At 45.5% G+C, this 20,261-nt stretch overlaps 2 protein-coding genes across 4 annotated transcripts in view; one reads left to right on the plus strand and one right to left on the minus strand.

The window, feature by feature from the left end:
* Nucleotides 1-2,250: 2,250 nt before the first annotated feature.
* Nucleotides 2,251-5,463, plus strand: FZD5 (frizzled class receptor 5). 2 transcript variants are annotated; one of them, XM_081142769.1, is made up of 3 exons: nucleotides 2,251-2,355; nucleotides 2,598-2,918; nucleotides 3,172-5,463. In XM_081142769.1, the coding sequence occupies exon 3, from the start codon at nucleotides 3,424-3,426 to the stop codon at nucleotides 5,182-5,184; it is 1,761 nt and encodes a 586-aa protein (XP_080998895.1). In that variant the 5' UTR covers nucleotides 2,251-2,355; nucleotides 2,598-2,918; nucleotides 3,172-3,423; the 3' UTR covers nucleotides 5,185-5,463. The 2 variants fall into 2 exon arrangements, with proteins under 2 accessions (XP_080998895.1, XP_080998894.1); XM_081142768.1 differs by lacking the exon at nucleotides 2,251-2,355 and having other exon boundaries at nucleotides 2,422-2,918.
* An 11,583-nt stretch (nucleotides 5,464-17,046) lies between these two features.
* Nucleotides 17,047-20,261, minus strand: part of CCNYL1 (cyclin Y like 1) — a 29,158-nt gene continuing 25,943 nt past the window's right edge. For both annotated transcript variants that reach the window (XM_081142770.1, XM_081142771.1), the window contains 2 exons: nucleotides 18,866-19,028; nucleotides 17,047-17,709 (listed from right to left, as the gene is read on the minus strand). In XM_081142770.1, coding sequence (XP_080998896.1) covers nucleotides 17,599-17,709; nucleotides 18,866-19,028 — 274 coding nt within the window. In that variant the 3' untranslated portion in view covers nucleotides 17,047-17,598. The remainder of the gene's footprint in view (nucleotides 17,710-18,865; nucleotides 19,029-20,261) is intronic.

Genomic DNA, 20,261 nt, shown 5'->3' on the forward strand with positions numbered 1-20,261 from the left:
GAATAATAAATTATGACTCAGGAGAAAATTTTGATTTCTATGCTTTCCAATGACTGAATAAGTAACTTCAGGCAAGTCATTATGGTGCCAGTTTTATCTGATTGTTGTAAGGATTAAATGAGCTAACATAAATGAATTATTTAGCACCCTGCCTAATACATGTTAAACAGTCAGCATATTTTAAATTGAAGAATGATTTTTAAAAAAGCAAAAATTCAAATGGTACAAGAAGCTATGCAATGCAAAATAATTCTCTTTTGGCAACGTTTTCTGCTGTTATTACTACCATTATTAGAGATCTATAAGCAAAAATAACATTTCGCTATTATTGATTAAGCAGAGAGAGGTTTACAAACCAGTAGATAATATCGTTTGAGTCAGAACCATGTGAAATAACACAAGTATTCTGGCTAAATTCCAGTGGGAGTGATTAACATTCTCCAACTTCAAATAATTTTTATTATTAGCCAACACTTGTCCATCCCCAATAATACACACGTTGCACAAAGGGCACCGAATGAGACAGCCCTCCCCTGGCATGTTCCCAGTCTGCACATACTTTCCAATGAGGGTTTCCCTTTCTTTTTGACTGTATTCCACGGTTTTCCAACTCCCACTATTTTCAACCCTGGCAAATTTGCCCACTGAGAGTGCCAAGTATTTCCAAAAACCAAAAGAGATAAAATATGAGCACCTGTAGAATTCCAGGGAATGAAAGATGTAAGGTTCATGTAAAACATACTTATTAATAGTTCTGATGTTTGTGAAGCTATTGGTATCTATTGTTTTTAACTCTAAGGCTGGGATTAATACACGCGTTTTTCATTATTTCCCAAAAAGCCTTGTTGAGACACGGAAGGGAGAGGGTTATTCTGCCAGTTAGTCTCTCAAGCTGTGCAAAATGGAATCCAGGACACAGGAACAATGACCGCGGCCTGTCTCACCCCTTCAGTCCGGCCCTGCGTCCTTCACGTCCCCGGGCCCTCCAGGCTTTTTTCACCCCCTTCCCAGGAGGAAGGAGTGGGGGGGTGGGAAACAATTCAGGGCCTCTTTGTAAGCGTGTGAATGAATTTCAAGTATGCTAAACACCTCAGTCTTCCAACCTAATTAGAACACGTAGAAAAAGAGGCATTTTTAGGACATTTGAAACTTGTAGCATAAAAACCCATCGAGAGCGCGCCGCTGTGCGCCCCGCAGTTGGGGCGCCCAGCAGGTCTTCCCGCGGGGGGCCCCAGCCCCTGGCGCCCCCGGCCCGCGGCCGCAGCGGGCAGCTGAGCAGCCGCAGCCCCCAGGGGGCCAGCGCCCTGCGCGTCGCAGAGCCGGGAGGCGGCGTTACTTCGCTCGGCGGGGAACTGCCTGGGATTTCAGGCCTCGACTAATGAAGGATTAACGTCTCTCGAGTCTTGCAAAGACAGAAAAAATCACTGTCTTGTCGCAACCGTAAGATTTTGCTACGAAATGGAAGAGTCAAGGTTGAAGGCATGCAGCTACCTATTGTACATAAGGGGAGTAGTTAAAATCGTGGAAGCCGCAGCCCAGCTACCTGGGTTCGAATTCGGGTGTGCCATTTGAGCGTCTCCCTTGGGCCAGGCGCTCGGGATGCCGCAGGCAACGAGATGGGCCAAGTTAGTGCCTTGCTTGAGTTTCTAAACCTCTGCTTCTTCACCTGGAAGAAGTACGTGCCCCAGAGAATTGTTGCAAGGAATCTGGCCTCTTGCATTAAGATGTAAAAGATGAACGCGCCGTCCCGGGCACAGCAGGGGCTCAGTCGCTGCTCTCTCGACGTGAGCTCACCTGGCACGAGGACAGCGCAGAGGGGAGCCCGGCGCCGCGGTGGGGAGCGGTTCCCTGAGCGGCCCTTTTACACGCGCCGGCCTCTGCGCGAAGGCCCCGCCGCAGAGGGACAGGCAGGGCCCCGGAGCCAAGGCGCCTAGGCTCGAGCATTCCAGGAAAGGAGCCGCGCCGCGCGCCGCGCCGAGCACTCCTCGGAACTTCCAGCTAGGGTTTCCCGCCCCGGGTCTCAAGAAGGCGTGATTAGCATTCGCTCCGCCCCCGCCGCTTCCCGGCCGGCGATTGGTCCGCGTTGCTCGGCTGCCCGCTCTGGGCGGGGCCGCAGGGCGCGGGAGGGGAGGCCCCGCTCGAGGAACAGGGGGCGGGGACCCGCGGAGAGCGTGGCGGGGCGGCCCACCAACCGAGCCCCAGCTCGAGGGGGCGGGGCCGGGGCGGGGCCTCCCGGCGGGCATTAGAAGCAGGTGACCGGGCGGAGTGGGAGAGGCTAGTCAGCCTGCGGCCGCGACTCCTCCGCCGCAGTCGCCGCCGCCGCGGCCGCCGCGCGCTGTTCCGCGCCAGCCGGAGGTGGGCGAAAGGGTCCGAGTGCGCGGGGGAGGAGCCGAGCCGGGCGCGTCCCAGGAGCGCCGCCACCGCCCCCAGGAGTCGGCTGGAGCGAGGAGCCCCCTGCAGGGGAGGAGGCGAGCGGCGGGCGGGACGCGGCGGCGGGCGCGCACCATGCAGTCCCCGCGGGGCCAGCGCCGGCTGTTCGCGGTGCCGTGAGGCGGCGGGTCCTCCCGGCCGCCACACACCGCCTTCCTCTCGCCTAGGTGCTGCAGGCGCGTTCCCCCTTCGTGCGGCTTCGGGACCCCGGTGGAACGCACGGCCTGCCCCTGCCCCGCCCGGATCATGCGGGGGGCCCCGGAGGAGGAGAGGGCGAGTGACGGGCCTGCGGCGATCGCGTTCAGGGGGCAACCCCCTCTCTGAGACGCCCCCACCTGCTGCCATGTGCCGCCGCCTCGTACACCCAGCCTATCGCCAAACTTTCCAGGTGCCAGCTTGGCTCTGAATCGCGTTTCTGAGGGGACTGTCCCAGGGACGGAGGACCCAGCCTGGTTGTGGAATATCTGCTTCTCTCCGGAGCCACGGAGGTGAGCGCCCGCGCCTTCCCCTTCTCCCCGTTGCCCCTGGCCCTCTGCCCTTTTCTGGAGGGGGCCGATCGTTCTGACCCCGGGGTCCAGCCTGGAGGGCCAAGTGGAAAGGGAGGCGGGGAGTCAGAAGTTTGGTTTCAGGAGGTGGAAGGGGGAGAAGGGAGAGTTTAGAGATTTGGAGACCGCTTGCGGGGACTGAGCCGTTGACTCCCCTCTAATTGGGAGTGGTTGCAATTTTTCTTCTTTTTTAAAGAGTACTTTCCTTGGAATCGGAGCCCGAACTGCCCCTCCCAAACCCTATCCGGCGAAGAGCTTAGCGCGGAGGGAGGCAGCGCCTTCCCGAAACAGTTTATCTTGGGGCGGATTTCTTGAAGAGAAAAAGAACCAACAGGTTGCCAGCCCCGGCGCCACACTCCAGTCGGCGGAGAGGGAAGCCCCGGTCCCGGTTTCCCCTGCCGGCGTGGGCCCCGCGCGGGCTGTGCGAGGCGAGGGGAGGGAGGGGGCTATGGCTCGGCCTGACCCTTCTGCGCCGCCCTCGCTGCTGCTGCTGCTCCTGGCGCAGCTGGCAGGCCGAGCGGTGGCCGCCTCCAAGGCCCCGGTGTGCCAGGAAATCACGGTACCCATGTGCCGCGGCATAGGCTACAACCTGACGCACATGCCCAACCAGTTCAACCACGACACGCAGGACGAGGCGGGCCTGGAGGTGCACCAATTCTGGCCGCTGGTGGAGATCCACTGCTCTCCGGACCTGCTCTTCTTCCTGTGCTCCATGTACACGCCCATCTGCCTGCCGGACTATCACAAGCCCCTGCCGCCCTGCCGCTCGGTGTGCGAGCGCGCCAAAGCCGGCTGCTCGCCCCTCATGCGCCAGTATGGCTTCGCCTGGCCGGAGCGCATGAGCTGCGACCGCCTCCCGGTGCTGGGGCGCGACGCCGAGGTCCTGTGCATGGATTACAATCGTAGTGAGGCCACCACGGTGCCCCCTAGGATCTTCCCGGTCAAACCCACTCTCCCAGGCCCACCAGGAGCTCTGCCCTCCGGAGGGGAGTGCGCCGCTGGGGGCCCGTCGGTGTGCAAGTGCCGAGAACCTTTCGTGCCCATTCTGAAGGAGTCGCACCCGCTCTACAACAAGGTGCGGACAGGCCAGGTACCCAATTGCGCGGTGCCCTGCTACCAGCCCTCCTTCAGCCCCGACGAGCGCACGTTCGCCACCTTCTGGATCGGCCTGTGGTCCGTGCTGTGCTTTATCTCCACCTCCACCACTGTGGCCACCTTCCTGATAGACATGGAGCGCTTCCGTTACCCGGAGCGCCCCATCATCTTTCTGTCAGCTTGCTACTTGTGCGTGTCTCTGGGCTTCCTTGTGCGCCTGGTCATGGGCCATGCCAGTGTCGCCTGCAGCCGTGAGCACAGCCACATTCACTACGAGACGACGGGCCCTGCGCTCTGCACTGTCGTCTTCCTGCTGGTCTACTTCTTCGGCATGGCCAGCTCCATCTGGTGGGTCATCCTGTCGCTCACCTGGTTCTTGGCAGCCGGTATGAAGTGGGGCAATGAGGCCATCGCAGGCTATGCACAGTACTTCCACCTGGCCGCATGGCTCATCCCCAGCGTCAAGTCCATCACTGCGCTGGCACTGAGCTCCGTGGACGGGGATCCAGTGGCTGGCATCTGCTACGTGGGCAACCAGAACCTGAACTCGCTGCGCGGCTTCGTGCTGGGCCCTCTGGTGCTCTACCTGCTGGTGGGCACGCTCTTCCTCTTGGCGGGCTTCGTGTCGCTCTTCCGCATCCGTAGCGTCATCAAGCAGGGCGGCACCAAGACGGACAAGCTGGAGAAGCTCATGATCCGCATTGGCATCTTCACGCTGCTCTACACGGTGCCCGCCAGCATCGTGGTGGCCTGCTACCTGTACGAGCAGCACTATCGCGAGAGCTGGGAGGCTGCGCTCACCTGCGCGTGCCCGGGCCCGGACACGGGCCAGCCGCGCGCCAAGCCGGAGTACTGGGTCCTCATGCTCAAGTACTTCATGTGCCTCGTGGTGGGCATCACCTCCGGCGTCTGGATTTGGTCCAGCAAGACTGTGGAGTCCTGGCGGCGATTCACCAGCCGCTGCTGCTGCCGCCGGCGACGGGGCCACAAGAGTGGAGGCGCCACTGCTGCCCGGGACTATGGCGAGGCGAGCGCAGCGCTCACGGGCAGGACAGGGCCACCGGGCCCCGCCGCAGCCGCCTACCACAAGCAAGTGTCCCTGTCGCACGTGTAGGAGTCCTCTGCCCGGAGTGAGGGGGAGGGGCGTTTTGTTTGGAAGCTTTGCCAAGGTCACTTCCGTTTACCTTCCTGGTGCTGATGCCCCCTCCTGGAGCAACTTGGAGAGAAGGGGGAAGGGCCCTTCCCAGGGAGTAGCTGTCCCAGGACTTCTCAGAGGGGCTCAGCTCACGTGTATTCTATTTTGCGTTTCTTACTGCCTTCTTTAAGGGAACCCTTTTAATTTAATATGTATTTTTCTGAATTTTTAACTTTGTTGCATTTTGGCAACAAAATTTACCTTTGCTTTGGGGGCTTTACAATCCTAACGTTGGCATTATAATGAAGTTCCACTTGGTTCAGGTTGCTTTGAACTGTGTGTTCTGAATTGGAAAAATATATTTCCTATATTTGTGTCTTTAAAAAAAATGTGAACAGTGAAAGTCTGGGTTACTATGACTGAGAATCCAATGGGTGTGCTTTTTCAGCTTGTTTCTCCTTCCACTGCTTAAAGTGTCCAAGATGTTTTAAGGTGAGCTGCTTGACCCTGTTTATGAAATTCCAGGTCATACCAAGGACTGCATAGTGTGGTTAGGGCCTCCCCAAAATGACAAGGTTAGGGAGTGTTTAGCGATTTTGTGTTCATTCTAGCTTTGTTTAGTGAGCTTCCGTTTCTTTTCTGTAGTACTTGTAATCATTCTCATTCTTAACAGCGCCAGCTTTTTGAATAAGTTAGAGGGAGCGTTATAGTGCCCGGTATAAATATTTGGAGTAGTGAAGACCTAAGGGATGGAAATTGGTCGAGCTTGAATTCTAGACTGATAAGATGGCAGCTCTGTACCAGAGGAGTGGGTGGTTCTTAATAGGCTTCAGTGATCCCATTTTTTATTTTTTTTTTTACAAAACAACTTGTGTTATAATTTTGGTAAAAGTATAAACCCACTCCTTTCTTCTGGAACTACTTAGTGATAGTTGCTAAAGAGGGCTGCTTTGTAGATTTAAGGGCTAAAATGGATATACTTCCAGTAATTAAGTAAATTTCCAACGTTTACTTGCTCCACCCCCATCCCACCTCCTTTATCATGTTAAACAGTCTTTTTGGTTTTCTTATTCCTCTCCCCTGGAGAGCTGTGATTAGAAACCACACCCACCCTCCAGTGAGGTGCTTGAACTGGGGGAGGGAAGCTGGCTACCTGTGAACAAACATTGGCAGCAATGAGAGAAAATGTATCCCTGGACTTTGGACTAGTGTATGGCCAGATATTCCAAAAGCAGCAAGACATTGCTCTCTGCAGTCTCTGAAAACAAATGAGGCCCATAGCACACTTGCGTTAGTTTTTTAAAATATGGACCAAGGAGGAAAGCTGTTTTCCCCACCCTGACCTCAGTATATTGTTCTTTCCCTCTTTTTCTGAGAAAGCCTATGTACTGATGAACATACACACACTTTGCTGTAAGACGATTCTGTTTGCTTTCCTTACCTGTCTAACCCATTGATACATGAAAGCCTATATGATGAACACACACACACAGATTTCTTTACTATTAGAAACTTCTGTTTGCTTTCCTAATCTGTTTAACCATTCATTCATGAAGAGTGTGAAGCCATGACTGGGGAAGGGGGTGACAGTGCATTGGCCAGCAAAATACCAGTGACGGGGGTTGAGTGGGTACTAAATTTAGGAAGCTAAAGTGGCCAAAGCAATTAAAATTTGAGAATGCCTCCCTAGGGAAACAAGTCTAGGGAATTTGTGCTTCATTTATACCAAAGTTGGAAAAGTAAGATTAAAGCCCAGTTCAATTTTTACTTCATGGTTATTAAGTAAACAAATGAATAGTTCCCATAGTGAATTTAAACGCTTTGCTGGGGGTGTGGGAAGCCTGGTATTACAGTTTTAACGACTCAGAAGCTGTTCACAGCTTTAAAACCGCACTGCTCTTACACATTCATCCTCTGAATCGATGAAAAGTTCAGTGGCTTTGACAAAACCTGGTACACACAGCCTAGAGAACATTTTGTGTGTCTTACTCCCCTACTTACTCAGAAGTGTCTTAGACCCTCGAAATGATTCCTGTCTGGGTGCAGTTCCTCTCCTATTTTCAAATGAGGCCCTTTCCTGATCAACGTGACCTTCCCTCATTTAGTATATCTTCCCTGAAAGTACACAGATGGTTCAGCTGTCTTCAGTCACTGTGCCTGATTTGGATTGTCCCCCCCCTTTGTCTTTTCCTTTGTGGAGGAATCTAGAAATGGTGCACAGTGTATCTAAAAGTTGTAGGATGAGTGGATGAAAATAATTTAATTCTTCATTTAAAATTTTTTTTTTCATTTTGGCCACATGCCAAACTTACAGTTAACACAAAGGATACAAGGCCCAGGAGAGGTGATACAGGTAATGCTTTTTGGGGTCTACTTTCAGAGCTGCCTTTTTGTTTTCAGTCTGTTTTCACCCTGCTTTCCTCCTTTCCCTCCAGGATAAAGCCCACCTGCTTCCCTGAATTCTCCCTAATATCTACCACCCCACCCCCTACCCAGGGGAGAGAAGCCGAGCTATTTATGCTCATCCCCTATTTCCATCCCAACACTACCCCCCCCCCCATTTGCATTTTTATTATGCAAACCATTCATACTCATGGAAACAATGATAAACTGAAAGGTTGGGGGGGCGGTTAGCAACCTCTTCACAGCCAGCTTGTGAAGTGGGAGAGGGTTTGGGGACTCCGTTTGGTCTCACATGTACAGCCTTGGGGCTGTCCCTTTCACAGTTCAATTTTAAGCATTGTCTTACTTCCTACATTAGGGGGTGAAGATTTAGAAGGTGGTCTAAAGGAGCTAATGTGATCTCTCAGTGAATCAGTTGCCATGACCTTAGGAAGTGCTTTTAATTTATATTATTTCTTCCTCACATTTTGAAGTTGTCTAAATTGGCTGAAAAAATTTTTCTTGGTGCCTTATTGATTTATCCTTGCAAACCTTTGTCATATTTTCACCTGACCACTTCTAATGACGGGCCTGTGCGTGTGTGTTGTGTGTAATTGTGCGCATGTACAAGCTTAAATAATGTGCCGACAGCACTGTTTCCAAACTGGTATTCATTAGGCTGTTTCCTCCTGGGCCAGGGCTGCACTAATCCTGACACCGGCTGCCAGGAGAAAACCTCATGGATCCCACACTGAACCTTAATAACAGCATCCGTGACCTGCACTGTCAAGTACAGAATGGGACCCCCAGAGCTAGGAAATGTAGTTGTATATTTTAATGAACTGCTACCCCTGCTAAAGAGGCTTCTTTCACTTTTGTGCTCTACAGAAAGACCAAGGGGGGTAGAAGGGACAAAGCTTTGAATAACTGCTTTCTAACACCGAATGTGGCAAACAGGACAGAGCACATCACAAATCTAGGCAGGTGTGAGGTAGAGTGGCTGAGATTTGCCTGCTCCCTCTGCATGTCCTTTCTTGCTTCCTAAGTCCAATCAAGTGATCTTGGGAAAGAAATATGCCTGAGTTGGGGAGGGTGGTTCTGAAAGAAAAAGCTACCAAGACATTAAAGCAGGGTGAGGGGCAGGCAGGATGTAAGTCGCTAAGTAACCTGACTCAACTCACAAAGCTTCTAGCAGCTTGATGACAATTACAGGATTGATTTCAGCCAGGATAATGCCTGTGGTACATCATTTTACAACAATATTACTTCATGTTGTTACAAACTGTATGTATAGTATGTATGTGATGTGGGTCTGTATATACATAATATATATTATATATATATGAGAGATTTAGTGACTTTTGATACGGGTTTGGTGCAGGTGAATTTATTACTGAGCCAAATGAGGCACATACCGAGTCAGTAGTTCGAGTCCAGGGCATTTAATACTTTTTATGATTTCCATATATGTATAGTGCCTACCCCATGCAGTAGCTTCACAAAGACATCTCCAGAACTCCCGAATCAGAGCCAGCGATATTTTATTTGTAGACAATCAACTTGAATCTATAAGTTATTACTGGCAGATGATTATCATTCTGAGTCCATAGCATTAACAAATGGAAACCCAGAGCATCTTGAGTTTTTTTGTTTTCCTGGAATTCAGTAGAACAGCTGTGTATGTGGTTATGTTAGTCTCATGATAATTTGCTGACCTTATTATTTCAGAAAAATTTTGTATGTATTATATTTGCTGGAAGGTAAAATAATGCTTTGAGATTTTTATCAAATATGGAGAGTAGTTATTTATGAAAAACAAAGAAATGTCTATTTTTGTTTCTTTGTTCCCAACTAATGTAGATAAATTTTAAAGTGCATTAAAGCAATGGTAAAGAAAATAAGCTGCTGTACAAGTCTTTTTCTCCTCATGCTGTTATGGAGACACACTGCTTTCTAAGAGTATCTGAGGAGATACGTGGATTCTGACTTCTTAATCAGATTTCTCAGATGTACTTAAAATATAAATGGTAATGTTTTATTAATAGGAAAATCAAGCTAATTCCAATCACCAGAAACAGAACTAATGAAAACTTGTTTTACCTGAATATACTTCATAGGTTTCTCCTGCTGATCCTCTTATTGTTTCATGATTGACTTGAAGACTTGAGGGGAAATACACGTAAGAACAGAGACATTGCCTGAGACTGTTGTGTTTTATCAACCCTCCATCTAGACTGTATGCCAGCAATTTTCAACCTTTTTTATCTCACGGCACACATAAATGACTAAAATTCTGTGGCGCACCAAAAAACATATTTTTTGCCAATCTGACCAAAAAATAGGTATAACTGTGATTGCTTTACCAAAATAATAGTAATAATAATAATAACCTACCCTTTTTGCTCCAAAGTGACTTCTTTAAAAATCAGATGCCTATACTTCTATAGAAGGATTTCTGGTACCAAGAATTAACCAATCAGACACAACCTGATTATCCAGCGTGACCAATAAAATGCAACTCTATAATATGACCTATATATTTATGGCTCAAGACAGGGCATTCACACCAGACAGCTATTATGTTGGCTGTTGTCATTTTTTTATTTGACAATCTAAGGGAAAAGAGGTTAGTGCCCCTGACTAAACAGGTCAGGTGTTGTCACTGGTTGAGAGTCGCTGCTGTATACTGAACCTATTGGAGTAGACGGTGCTGTTGTTCTGTGTCTGGTTGGGGAACAGGAACTCCAAACTATTCATCATTCACCAGTTAGTCCCACAATTTGATATTAAGCTGTAAATACAAGTCAGGGAACCCAGATAAGAGGATATAAGTTGATTTAGATTTGGCACCTACCTGATAATGTGGGCAGATGCTTAGTGAACCTGAGATGCTGTTGTCAGGGTGCTTTCTTACTGTCCGCTGTTTTGGCAAGATGCAGGTTAGCTACCAGTCTACCAACCACCACCATGTGAATGCCTGGTTTATCTGTTCCCCAGCAGTGCTCTGAGGCATAAGCATGGGAGAAAACAGGTAATTAGGAGCTGACAATGTTGTTTGGGGGAGATAAGACAAATCCAATAATGAGAGTATATAATTCAATGTCTAAGTGCTGGGAACATGATTAGATTGGTTCATAAGTGAGGGCAATTGGGAGAAGAGTGAATGCAGTAGTTGAGCTGGATCCTAACGGAAGAGCATCTGTACCTTACCTGTACAGGACTCTAGCTGGCACCTCTTCCCAGTGCTTTCTCAGTGCTCATTAACTCCCAGTGGAGAAGGGAGGCAAGGGCAACGTCACAAGCTGGAGCAAAGGGAATGTTGGGACTTAGGCAGTTGGAGAAACAGGTGGGCCCAGAGTTTTACTGGTAATAATGCTTCCCTTAGTGATTTAATTACAGAGCTCTTTAGTTTGTCGTGGATGGAAACATGACTGAGAGGAAATAGCATCGTCATGTGCATAGACTTGGGAGCTAGACTAGGGATTCTAATCCCAGCTCCACCATTTAAAGGCTGTGTGGTCCTGGACATATTCTTTAACCTGTTAGTACTTCAGTTTTCTCATCTGTGAAAGGGGGATAATAATAATACTCATATCCTAGGAGTCAGAGCATCTGAAGGATTAAATCATGCTGAGGCAAGGTGGGGCAAAGTGAGGAGGAAGCAGCTGTTCAGGCACGGAGTGGAAGGAATTGAGCCCTGGCCTGTGTACTCATTGGTTAGAGCATTGACCAGCATACAAAAGGGTCTTGGGTTCGATTCCTGGTCAAGGGTACGTACCTGGGTTGCAGGTTCAATCCCCCGCCCCGGTCAGGCTGTGTGGGAGGCAACCAATCAATGTGTCTCTCAGATCCATGTTTCTCTCCCCTCTCCCCCCCCTTCCACTCTAAAAAATCAATGGAAAAAATACCCTCCTCAGATGAGGATTACCAAAAAAAAAAAGGGAATTGAAACACTAGGTTTTCTTTTCTTTTTTTTAACATATCTTTATTGATTTCAGAGAGAGGAAAGGAGAGGGAGAGAGATAGATAGAAACATCAATGATGAGAGTCATTGATCGAGCCAGCAACCTGGGCATGTGCCCTGACTGGGAATCGAACCCCGATCGCCTGGATCCCAGGTCAATGCACAACCACTGAGCCACGCCCGGCAGGGCCTAGGTTTTCTAATCTGAGTCTGCATAAGAATATTTAGGGCTATTGAAAAGGCAGCCTATTCTTAGGAATTGAGGAGATTTGATGGGTCTGGGGCCCAAGAAACTGCTGCTTGTTATTTTGTTTTTGTGGGGTTTTTTAGGTTTACAAAAGAGCTGCAAAGGTAATTCAGAGTTTCTGTATGCCCTTCCTTACCCATTCTTCCTCATGTTAACCTAGCATAGTATGTCAGAACTAACAAGTCAACAGTGGTTCATCACTATTAACCCCAGACTTCATGTGGATTTCACCAATTTCCACCACTGTTCTTTATCTGTTCCGGGATCCAATCCAGGATTCTACATTCCATTCAGAGAGACTTTGTTTTCCATAGGCTCTTGCAGGTAATGAGAGGTGGTCTGGGGACATCTTGAGAAACACTAGGAGGTGCAAAGGACTAAGCAAAGTCAAATTGCCCCATCCCGACATTGGGGAGATGTCTTGAGGCAGAAGGAGATAAGTTGGTGCAGGGGGTGGCTATAGGTGGTTGATTTTAGAATTGGGATGGAACCCCCTCAGTCAGTTGAGGGGGTCACTTTAAGAAGCGAGACATCTATTCCTGAGGCCAGTAGAAATGAGTTTGGGAGTTTGGAACGTGGGGATGCTGCCTGGACTGAGGAGATGCATCTAGGGTTGGGGGCAGGTCAGGGGAGACAGCAAGTGCAGTGAGCTGGGAACAGCTGCTTTGGAGAACCCTGGAGGGCTCAAATAGGGGATTAAAGGGGATTACAAGGGGCAAGTTAACCTGCAAGCAGTATGAAACTTGTATTTCCTGGAACCTGATGATAATGCTTTGGAAATGGGTCGTAGTAGTTACCAACATGATGCGTTGCCCAGTGGACATTAGCAGAAGGTCAAAGGGTAAAGGCTGAGATGATCTAGTTGAGGGGGAGCCCTAAACGGCAGTGGGAGGGGACAGAGCGCTGAAGGTTAGTACAATTGAGAAGAGTAAGATAAATAGATGTTTCAAGAAAATGCCAGCAGAATCATTTGAGGTCTTTAAGTAAATACTATTGATAACTTCTGATGCTCTCACAGAATTTCTCTAGCCATTCAAATTACTTAGCTCCCTTCACAGCAGTTACAATAATCACCTAACGTGTTCTTTTTAAACGATTAACCTTTTTTTATTCGACTCCGGATTCCTCTTAATTTCTAAACGATTTCACTTTCCTAGTTCTTTCTGCACCCTAGAGATGCTAAGCCACAAACTGGTATTCTTAGAATTTGTTTCATATTACATGGTCTCTCACCTGGCAAACCCATTTGAAATAGTTGAGTGGAAACTGCCTCAGAAACCAAACAGACTGAGCCTGTGCTGAAGGGCTGCACGGTGTTTTGTGTTGCTTACTGGCAGTGTCAGGCTGACCAGGATGGTGAGTGGCTAAATGAAGACTTTAGGTAATCTAATCCTTAGCTTGTTGGTAGATGCTGGGTATAAACGGCAAGTTCTTCACTGAAACGAACACTTACCTGGAGATTTCTCTGCCAGCTGTCAAGTGCTTTTCCAAGTAGCTCTGTACTCCAGAATGCAGCGTCTGGGAGAGGGAACAGGCTAGTCATTTTAGATGTGGTCACGGAGAAGGCTTGGGTGATGAAAGATTTTAGCTAACCTACATGCCATAGCTAAACATTTCCAAAAGCACTGCACAACCTGAATACAGAGTGAATTCTTTTCTGGTAAATACTGGCTTCAGCATTTTTTTTAAAAATCAAGGAATAGTGTATTTATAGACATAGGAAAACTAAACCAAGAAATGAACGATGAGCTGTTACAAAACCAGGATTCAGTACTGCTGGATTTTAATAATGTGTGGGCACACGAGATATAATGAGTAAATATGAAAGGAAGGGCCATGCTGGAATCTGGTACAGCATGGAAGAAATTTCTCTTTAACATTGGGCCTTAAGTTGTTTTAGGATGGACCATATGAGATTGCTGACAGGAAACCATTTTTGACACACAAAAATGACAATTTTATTTGGCTTAAACATATTTCAGACCTTTGTCTCTTCCTTGTAATGAAGTCAAAAGTTCAGTTCACAATATACTAGAGTTAAAATTTCATTGAGGTCCAGCATTCCAATAGGGAAAAAACTAAGAATGAAAATAAATTTGAGTCAGGGTAGTCAGATATTCTTTCATAGTCATTACTTTAGGGAACAAACTCTTCCCAGAGTCCTGAGAAAACTGCCATTTACCACCCTACTAGTAGTTTCCATGCCCCATAACATCTATTAGAGAACCTACTAACTTTCAGTGATGTTTACATTCTTACCCTAAGTGGACTACATTTCCCAATTATCAATATGGCCATACTACCTTCTAGAATTAAAGCCAAAGGGGAGCGTGCAATTTTTAGTGATTCTAGTTATCCCATCAACTTGTTCCCCAAACCAGAGTCATGTCCAATGTCCCTTCTCCAAACGTGTTTTTTTTTTTTAACCTTTGACCACTCGTGTATGTCAGCATTTCTGCTTAGAAGCTAGCATATTACTATGGGGTGCAAACTAGCTTGCAGTGATATATTATTTGTCCTAAACTAAATCAGATTATTTATTCTAATCAGCAATTTATCAAGAACAAGTGATAAGATTTGACCTTAGGTAATGAAATAAGGTGCATGGAAATACAGCAAAACTATCAGGATTTACTGAGTATTGCTCAAGCTGAGTGGCTAAGGTCTTAGTTGCAAAGAAATCTTAGATAATTTGGTATACTTCTGAAATTTAAGTCTGAAAATAGCATTTTAAATCAAAAAATTTTATCCTGACCCAAGGATCTGTCCACTGATTTTAAAGAGAATGGAAGCGAGAGAGAGGAACATCTACGTGAAAGAGAAATACCAATTGGTTACCTCCTGTATGGGCCCTGAGATCAACCTGCAACCTTTTGATGTATGGGACAATGTTCCAACCAACTGAGCCACCCAGCCAGGGTTAAAATCAAAGTATGTGGTTTGTTTAGTCACCCTCCTTACAGTGACACAGTTCTAGTTCCTGTTCTTCCATTTTCTGACCCGTTAAACTGTTTGAAATCCTCAAATAACTCACATTCTGATCTACAGTTTCCCTGTAATTCCTTTCTCTCTGGTATGTTTTACCTAATTTTATCTTCCAATGTACTTTTTCCTCTTGGCACAATAATGAACTATTCAAAGATGTCATCTAATGCACCATGCCACTGAGTACTGTGGCCAATATTTTAAGTGTAATAAATTATCTTTAGGTTGAAAGAGCATAAGACAGCCCAGCCAGCATGGCTCAGTGGTTGAGTGTAGACCTATGAACCAGGAGATCACAGTTCGATTCCTGGTCAGGGCACAGGCCCAGGTTGCAGGCTCGATCCCCAGTGGAGGGCGTGCAGGAGGCAGCCAATCAGTGATTCTCTCTAATTACTGTTTCCATCTCTCCCTCTCCCTTCCTCTCTCTGAAATCAATAAAAAAAAAAAAAAAAAAAAAAAGCATAAGACAAATAAAGGGTCAAACCAACTTATGGTCAGTTTAAAAATGCACTAAGACCTCACTCTCAGAGCTGATTGAAAACATGTAAGTTAGGCTGAGACACAATGCTTAGTGAACAGGGGGAAGTGTTACAAACATACTAGCCAAGTTTTAATTAAAATAGGGTTTATTAGCTTTTCTTTTAATATAAACATGAGGAAGAAAAACCACATAAGTTGTAGCATTCTTTTCAAAATAAAACAGCAATCAATACTTGAATCTCCAAGCTCTGAACTCCATAAACAATGTTTTTTTGAGGTGGTAGATTGTAATATATACCATTATTTTTTGTTTCTGTCCTTTCAAAACGATGGAACCTGCAGCACTCAATATAATGTGAAGCCTTGCTATACTGAAGTGTCCCTTGGCCCAGAAATGCTTTTTTATAGGTAAATTTCTAGGAATACATTTAAGAAGGTAGGAGAAAGATTTCATAGTTGAGAACATTAATCTTTAAAAGTATTTCAAGTGTAGGTAACATTTTACCAATCTCCTAGAAGATTACTTAACTCCCTGCCCTTTGAAGCCTGAGGTAAGGGTTCCTAAGATTTGTATGCTTCCTCTTAAATAGCAAGACTTCAATGGGACACCTACAACCAAGTCAACATGTAGGGCAGAAAAGCCGGTTCATTCACCTGCTTTCATAATACTACTATTAGGGTCCAATTCCTTTCAATTTATTACGTGTGAATTAACACTGCTCCTCACAATCGTCCTTTACCCAAATCTAAAAACTTTGGTGGTCAAAGCAGGTATATATCTCAGTCCTGCAAAGAACTATTTTAAGAGGAGGGTATTCCTATGAAGATACAAGGTATCCCCCTAGAGTCTTAGGGCAATTTTAAGCTTTGGCACTTGTAGTAGTATAAATGCTACGAACTTACAAAACTTTTGAAAGTTTAAATGTCTCTTAAACTTAGTTTTGTAGTTTTTAAATATTAAGCTTTTGTTTTAATTTTTTGTTTCAACCCCCTCTTGAAGATGGCAAAGATTGGCTGAGACAAAAAAAATTAAATTTAAATATTAAACTTTTTTGTTTCAGCCAATTTTTGTCATTTCACAATTTACAAAATTAAGTTCCCCAGAGGGCCCAAGCACACTATATCCAAACTTAAAATTGAGAAGGACATTGAAGAAAAAAATCTTTTCTATTTTTCCCCCTCTGCCTACAATGTGGACATTGAATCTGCAGCTCTGGCAGTTTTACGGGAACTTTGACAATGGGTATTAAGGATGGTTGAGCAGAAATACAGAACATACGCCTCTGCTGATTTTATGGAACAGCCATAACAATTCTGCTTCCTGTATTTCTTTATCTAAAAATGAAAATAATCTTATTTGTTGAAAAAATTCCAAAAACCAAATGAGAAATTTAATTAAACTTTCAAATGATGTTTTGTAAGTCTGTAGCATTTATACATCTGCAGGAGTACCCCGGAGGGCCCAAGCACACTATATCTAAGCTTAAAATTGCACTTGGGGAACACCTATTTCATTATCTGCTGGACCACCATGTTGATTGGAATTATGAAAATATCTTTTGATACATTTATTTAACAAAGAAACATCAGAAAAGTGAGAAGCATCATTGTAGGTTTTTTAAATCCCATTATAGTTCTTAATATATGCAGTATGGACCCAATATAAGTAGATAATTGACGACTTTCCCTTATTCCAAACATGCTAATACGCTAATTAGTAGTGCTTGCAAAGAATGTGAATGATAAGTGTTTTCAGCAGCTTTTTGGTTTAAACTGATTGCCAATAATGACTAGCCACTTCCATGATGTAGTATGAAGAATCCTTCAACACTTAACAATGCTACAGTCTGTTCCTGTGGCCTTATGAGTTGTTAGGAGTCCCATGTTTTAGTGGTAAAACTGCGTTGATTGTGAGGGAATATGCAGCAGTATTGGGAGGGTTGCTTTCTTTTTTGGAGGGGGCAGTTCAGGAAAATAGGAAAGACATAAGTTATATATTTAAGTGTCTTTCAAGTCTCAAAATTTAAACTTCAATTAAAAAAACCTCATAGTTCACAGCTATCAGCCTACACCGTAGGCAGATACCTGTGTGTGGGTTGGGAGTTAGCTTTGGAGTGGCTTTTGTAACTGTTTAGTAAAGGACAAAGTGTGTGCATTGACAAGGTCCCATTCTTTCCTACGAGCACAGTCCTTGCTGTCCACGAGTCTCTTCAGAACTTGATGTCTGTCTTTTAGGTGAAAATACCAACTTTGCTGGTTTTTGAGCAGGAGAGGTGATATTTCTCCAGTCCTTGTAGATGAGGGGCTCATAATATTACAACCCCTCACTTCTCCCTTAAGAGAGGATGGCTTTAGAACGCTGAATACCAATGAAGTTATCGGCGCTGAGAGACCTTCTCAGAGCAGCTCTGCACAGGTCTTTGTCTTCACACAATCTGGAAATGGCCTAGGAAAGGCAATCAAATAGAACATAGGTACAATTAAAAAAACAAGGGTTCCAACCTTTACCAAAAGCATCACTAATAAGCCACCCATTCACACTCTTTTCTGTAGTTCATAGTTACTGCTGCTTTGGACAGCTGAAGTCTATACTACGAGGTTCTAGGGATGCTACTTCTACTTCCTGCCAATTTACTAAGGTAAATCCTTTAGGGGCTATGGTTAGATTGTCAGAGCAAAGGGGAACTTAGAATTATTTAAAAATTGGGTTCTCAAAGATGTCAAGGACATAACAGCAATATCATCTGTTGCCTGTAAACCTGTTCCTTAAACATAATGTACACTTGGGCAAAATCGGTGTTTAGTCAGCTATTCAAATCCTATCCAATCTTCATTAGTTATCATATACTCTAAGCAAACTTTAATGAGGCAGGTGTGTGCTATACTTTGTTGGACGGTAGGAAAGGCCTAATGACTGAAGCACCATGAGGAACTATTTCACTTGCACATTAATTATGGTAGAAAAACGTCTTATTCTAAAGTACCACCAAAGTACCTCAGAAAGTGTCCATTTTAAAAGTATCCATTTCAGTTGTGAATAATTTTGTTCTATACTTACCAAAAGTCATAAACCATAAATAATAGTTTGCCCCATGTACTTTACCATTTCCATGAAAAACCCATGTACTGTCTACACCCAGGATTTAAAACACACATTATACGTTCTAAGTGTATGTCTCTCAGGTTAGCCATTAATACTTTGTCTAATAAACTCATGGGACCAAACCTTGATATACATAGAAAAGACATGAATTTGCAAACTGAGAGTGGTAGGTAAGCACATAGATAGGATTAGTGATTCAGTTGTAAGAAATTATTCATGTATAACGAAGAGTAGAGGTTCAAATGGAAAACCATTACAGATTAAAATTCACTTAAAACATTCTCAATTATGGTCACAGAAGAGACCTATATATTTTTTAATGTGGGATCCTTGAGAAACCATAAAAGACTTATGATACAAAAGGGTTAATAAGCTCTTCCTCAATGTGTTAATTAAAAAAAGCTTTTCATTTTCCTAATCACTGCTCCAATACAATTTATCCACAGATGTTAGCTTTGGTGACAGACAGAAACCCCACTTACTGATTTCACAGCCTTACCTCTAGGTTCTGTGCTCTTTCTCTGCTAAGAGGAGCAAATACAAAAGGCAGGTCATTGTCATCGGCCAAGGAACGCAGGTCAAAGTAGTATTTGGCATAAACACTGGCAGGAACATTAATATTAAACTGAAGTAGCTCTAAAAAATGCCTTTCCATCTCATTCCTGGGGGAGAAGGAGACAAAACCAACAGGACAATTTTAGTCAACTGCGCTATCTTCAAAATATCACTCTGGGCTAGCCACTAGGATGGCTCTAAATTTCGTTTTGAAACAAATAAAGGCTACCCAGCTGTATTAACACTCTAAGGTTCCAACAAGGTGCAGCTATTGTGGCCCTTTCTGCATCCCAGCGCCGGGAGTGTGGGACAAGGGGAAGAGGTTGCCGCCCTGTGCGCTGGTGCTGCTGCCCGGCTCCGGCGTCCCATTAGTGCAGCTGTCCGAGTCCTGCTCCTCCGCACTCACAAGGCCCCGCTGTAGTGTCAGATGAAAGGAACGATGCTGCTGTCTATTAGCTCTGAAGAACTTGCAGACATTTTCACCAGGCCGATAACAGGAAGGGACTTATTGAAGTAGAGACGCACCAACAAAAGGAGTGGGCACATCACCACGGCAACAAATGGATGCATCGAGAGCCAAGGCTATTATCCCTGAGGGGGGAAAACTCTTGAAGCAGCAAGGGTTCATCTCAAATAAGTAAATAAATAAATAAGCCACATGCGATAGGAAAGGGAACCCCTCCCCTGCCCCAGTGCGTGGGCTAATGTCAGAGGGCACAAAGCAAGTTTCTGTTCACCTTCATCTTACTGGGTGAGAAACTGTCACTATGACAGGACAGGGCACACTTTTAAACCGGAAGGCAGAAAGATTAGATACATGTCTTGGCTAGACTAAGCCCACTTTACGCTATGACCTCTGACAGAGCACTAGACTCAAACTCCGTTTCTCCCATGCTGGGAATGCAGTCCCGAGATGTCCAGCATCCACCCCCCTTGCCAGACAAATGGAAACCTAGCCATGGGGGGGGGGGAGTGCAATCAAGTGGGACAGGAAAGTTGGGAGCAGTTCCGTGCTATGTGACCATACTGCTGTCACCTGCCTAGCGTTTAAATATAAAATTAGAGTAAATTGTATTATTCACAGTAATCCCTTGATAGTTAATTATATAAGAAAAAAATACCTTAACAAGCACAAGAGGCTTATTTTCTTATTTGGTTTTTAGTTTTAAAGCTTTACTATTTTATTCATTGGACAGGTCAACAAAAGCCTGATGTTCTCCTGTATGGAGAGCAGTCAGAATATGAGCAGAGATGAGGTTTTCTCATTTGTTGAACTTTTAACCCAACTGATCCTAATTCCAAAATTAATTTCCTATTCATATGGCCATAAGTCTATAGAA

This window comes from Miniopterus schreibersii, assembly GCF_964146895.1.
Source record: "Miniopterus schreibersii genome assembly, chromosome: 7".
NCBI classification, from domain to species: domain Eukaryota; kingdom Metazoa; phylum Chordata; class Mammalia; order Chiroptera; family Miniopteridae; genus Miniopterus; species Miniopterus schreibersii.

Excerpts from the sequence above, each read along its gene's own strand:
- FZD5 (XM_081142769.1), top strand. The coding sequence starts at position 3,424 with ATGGCTCGGCCTGACCCTTCTGCGCCGCCCTCGCTGCTGCTGCTGCTC.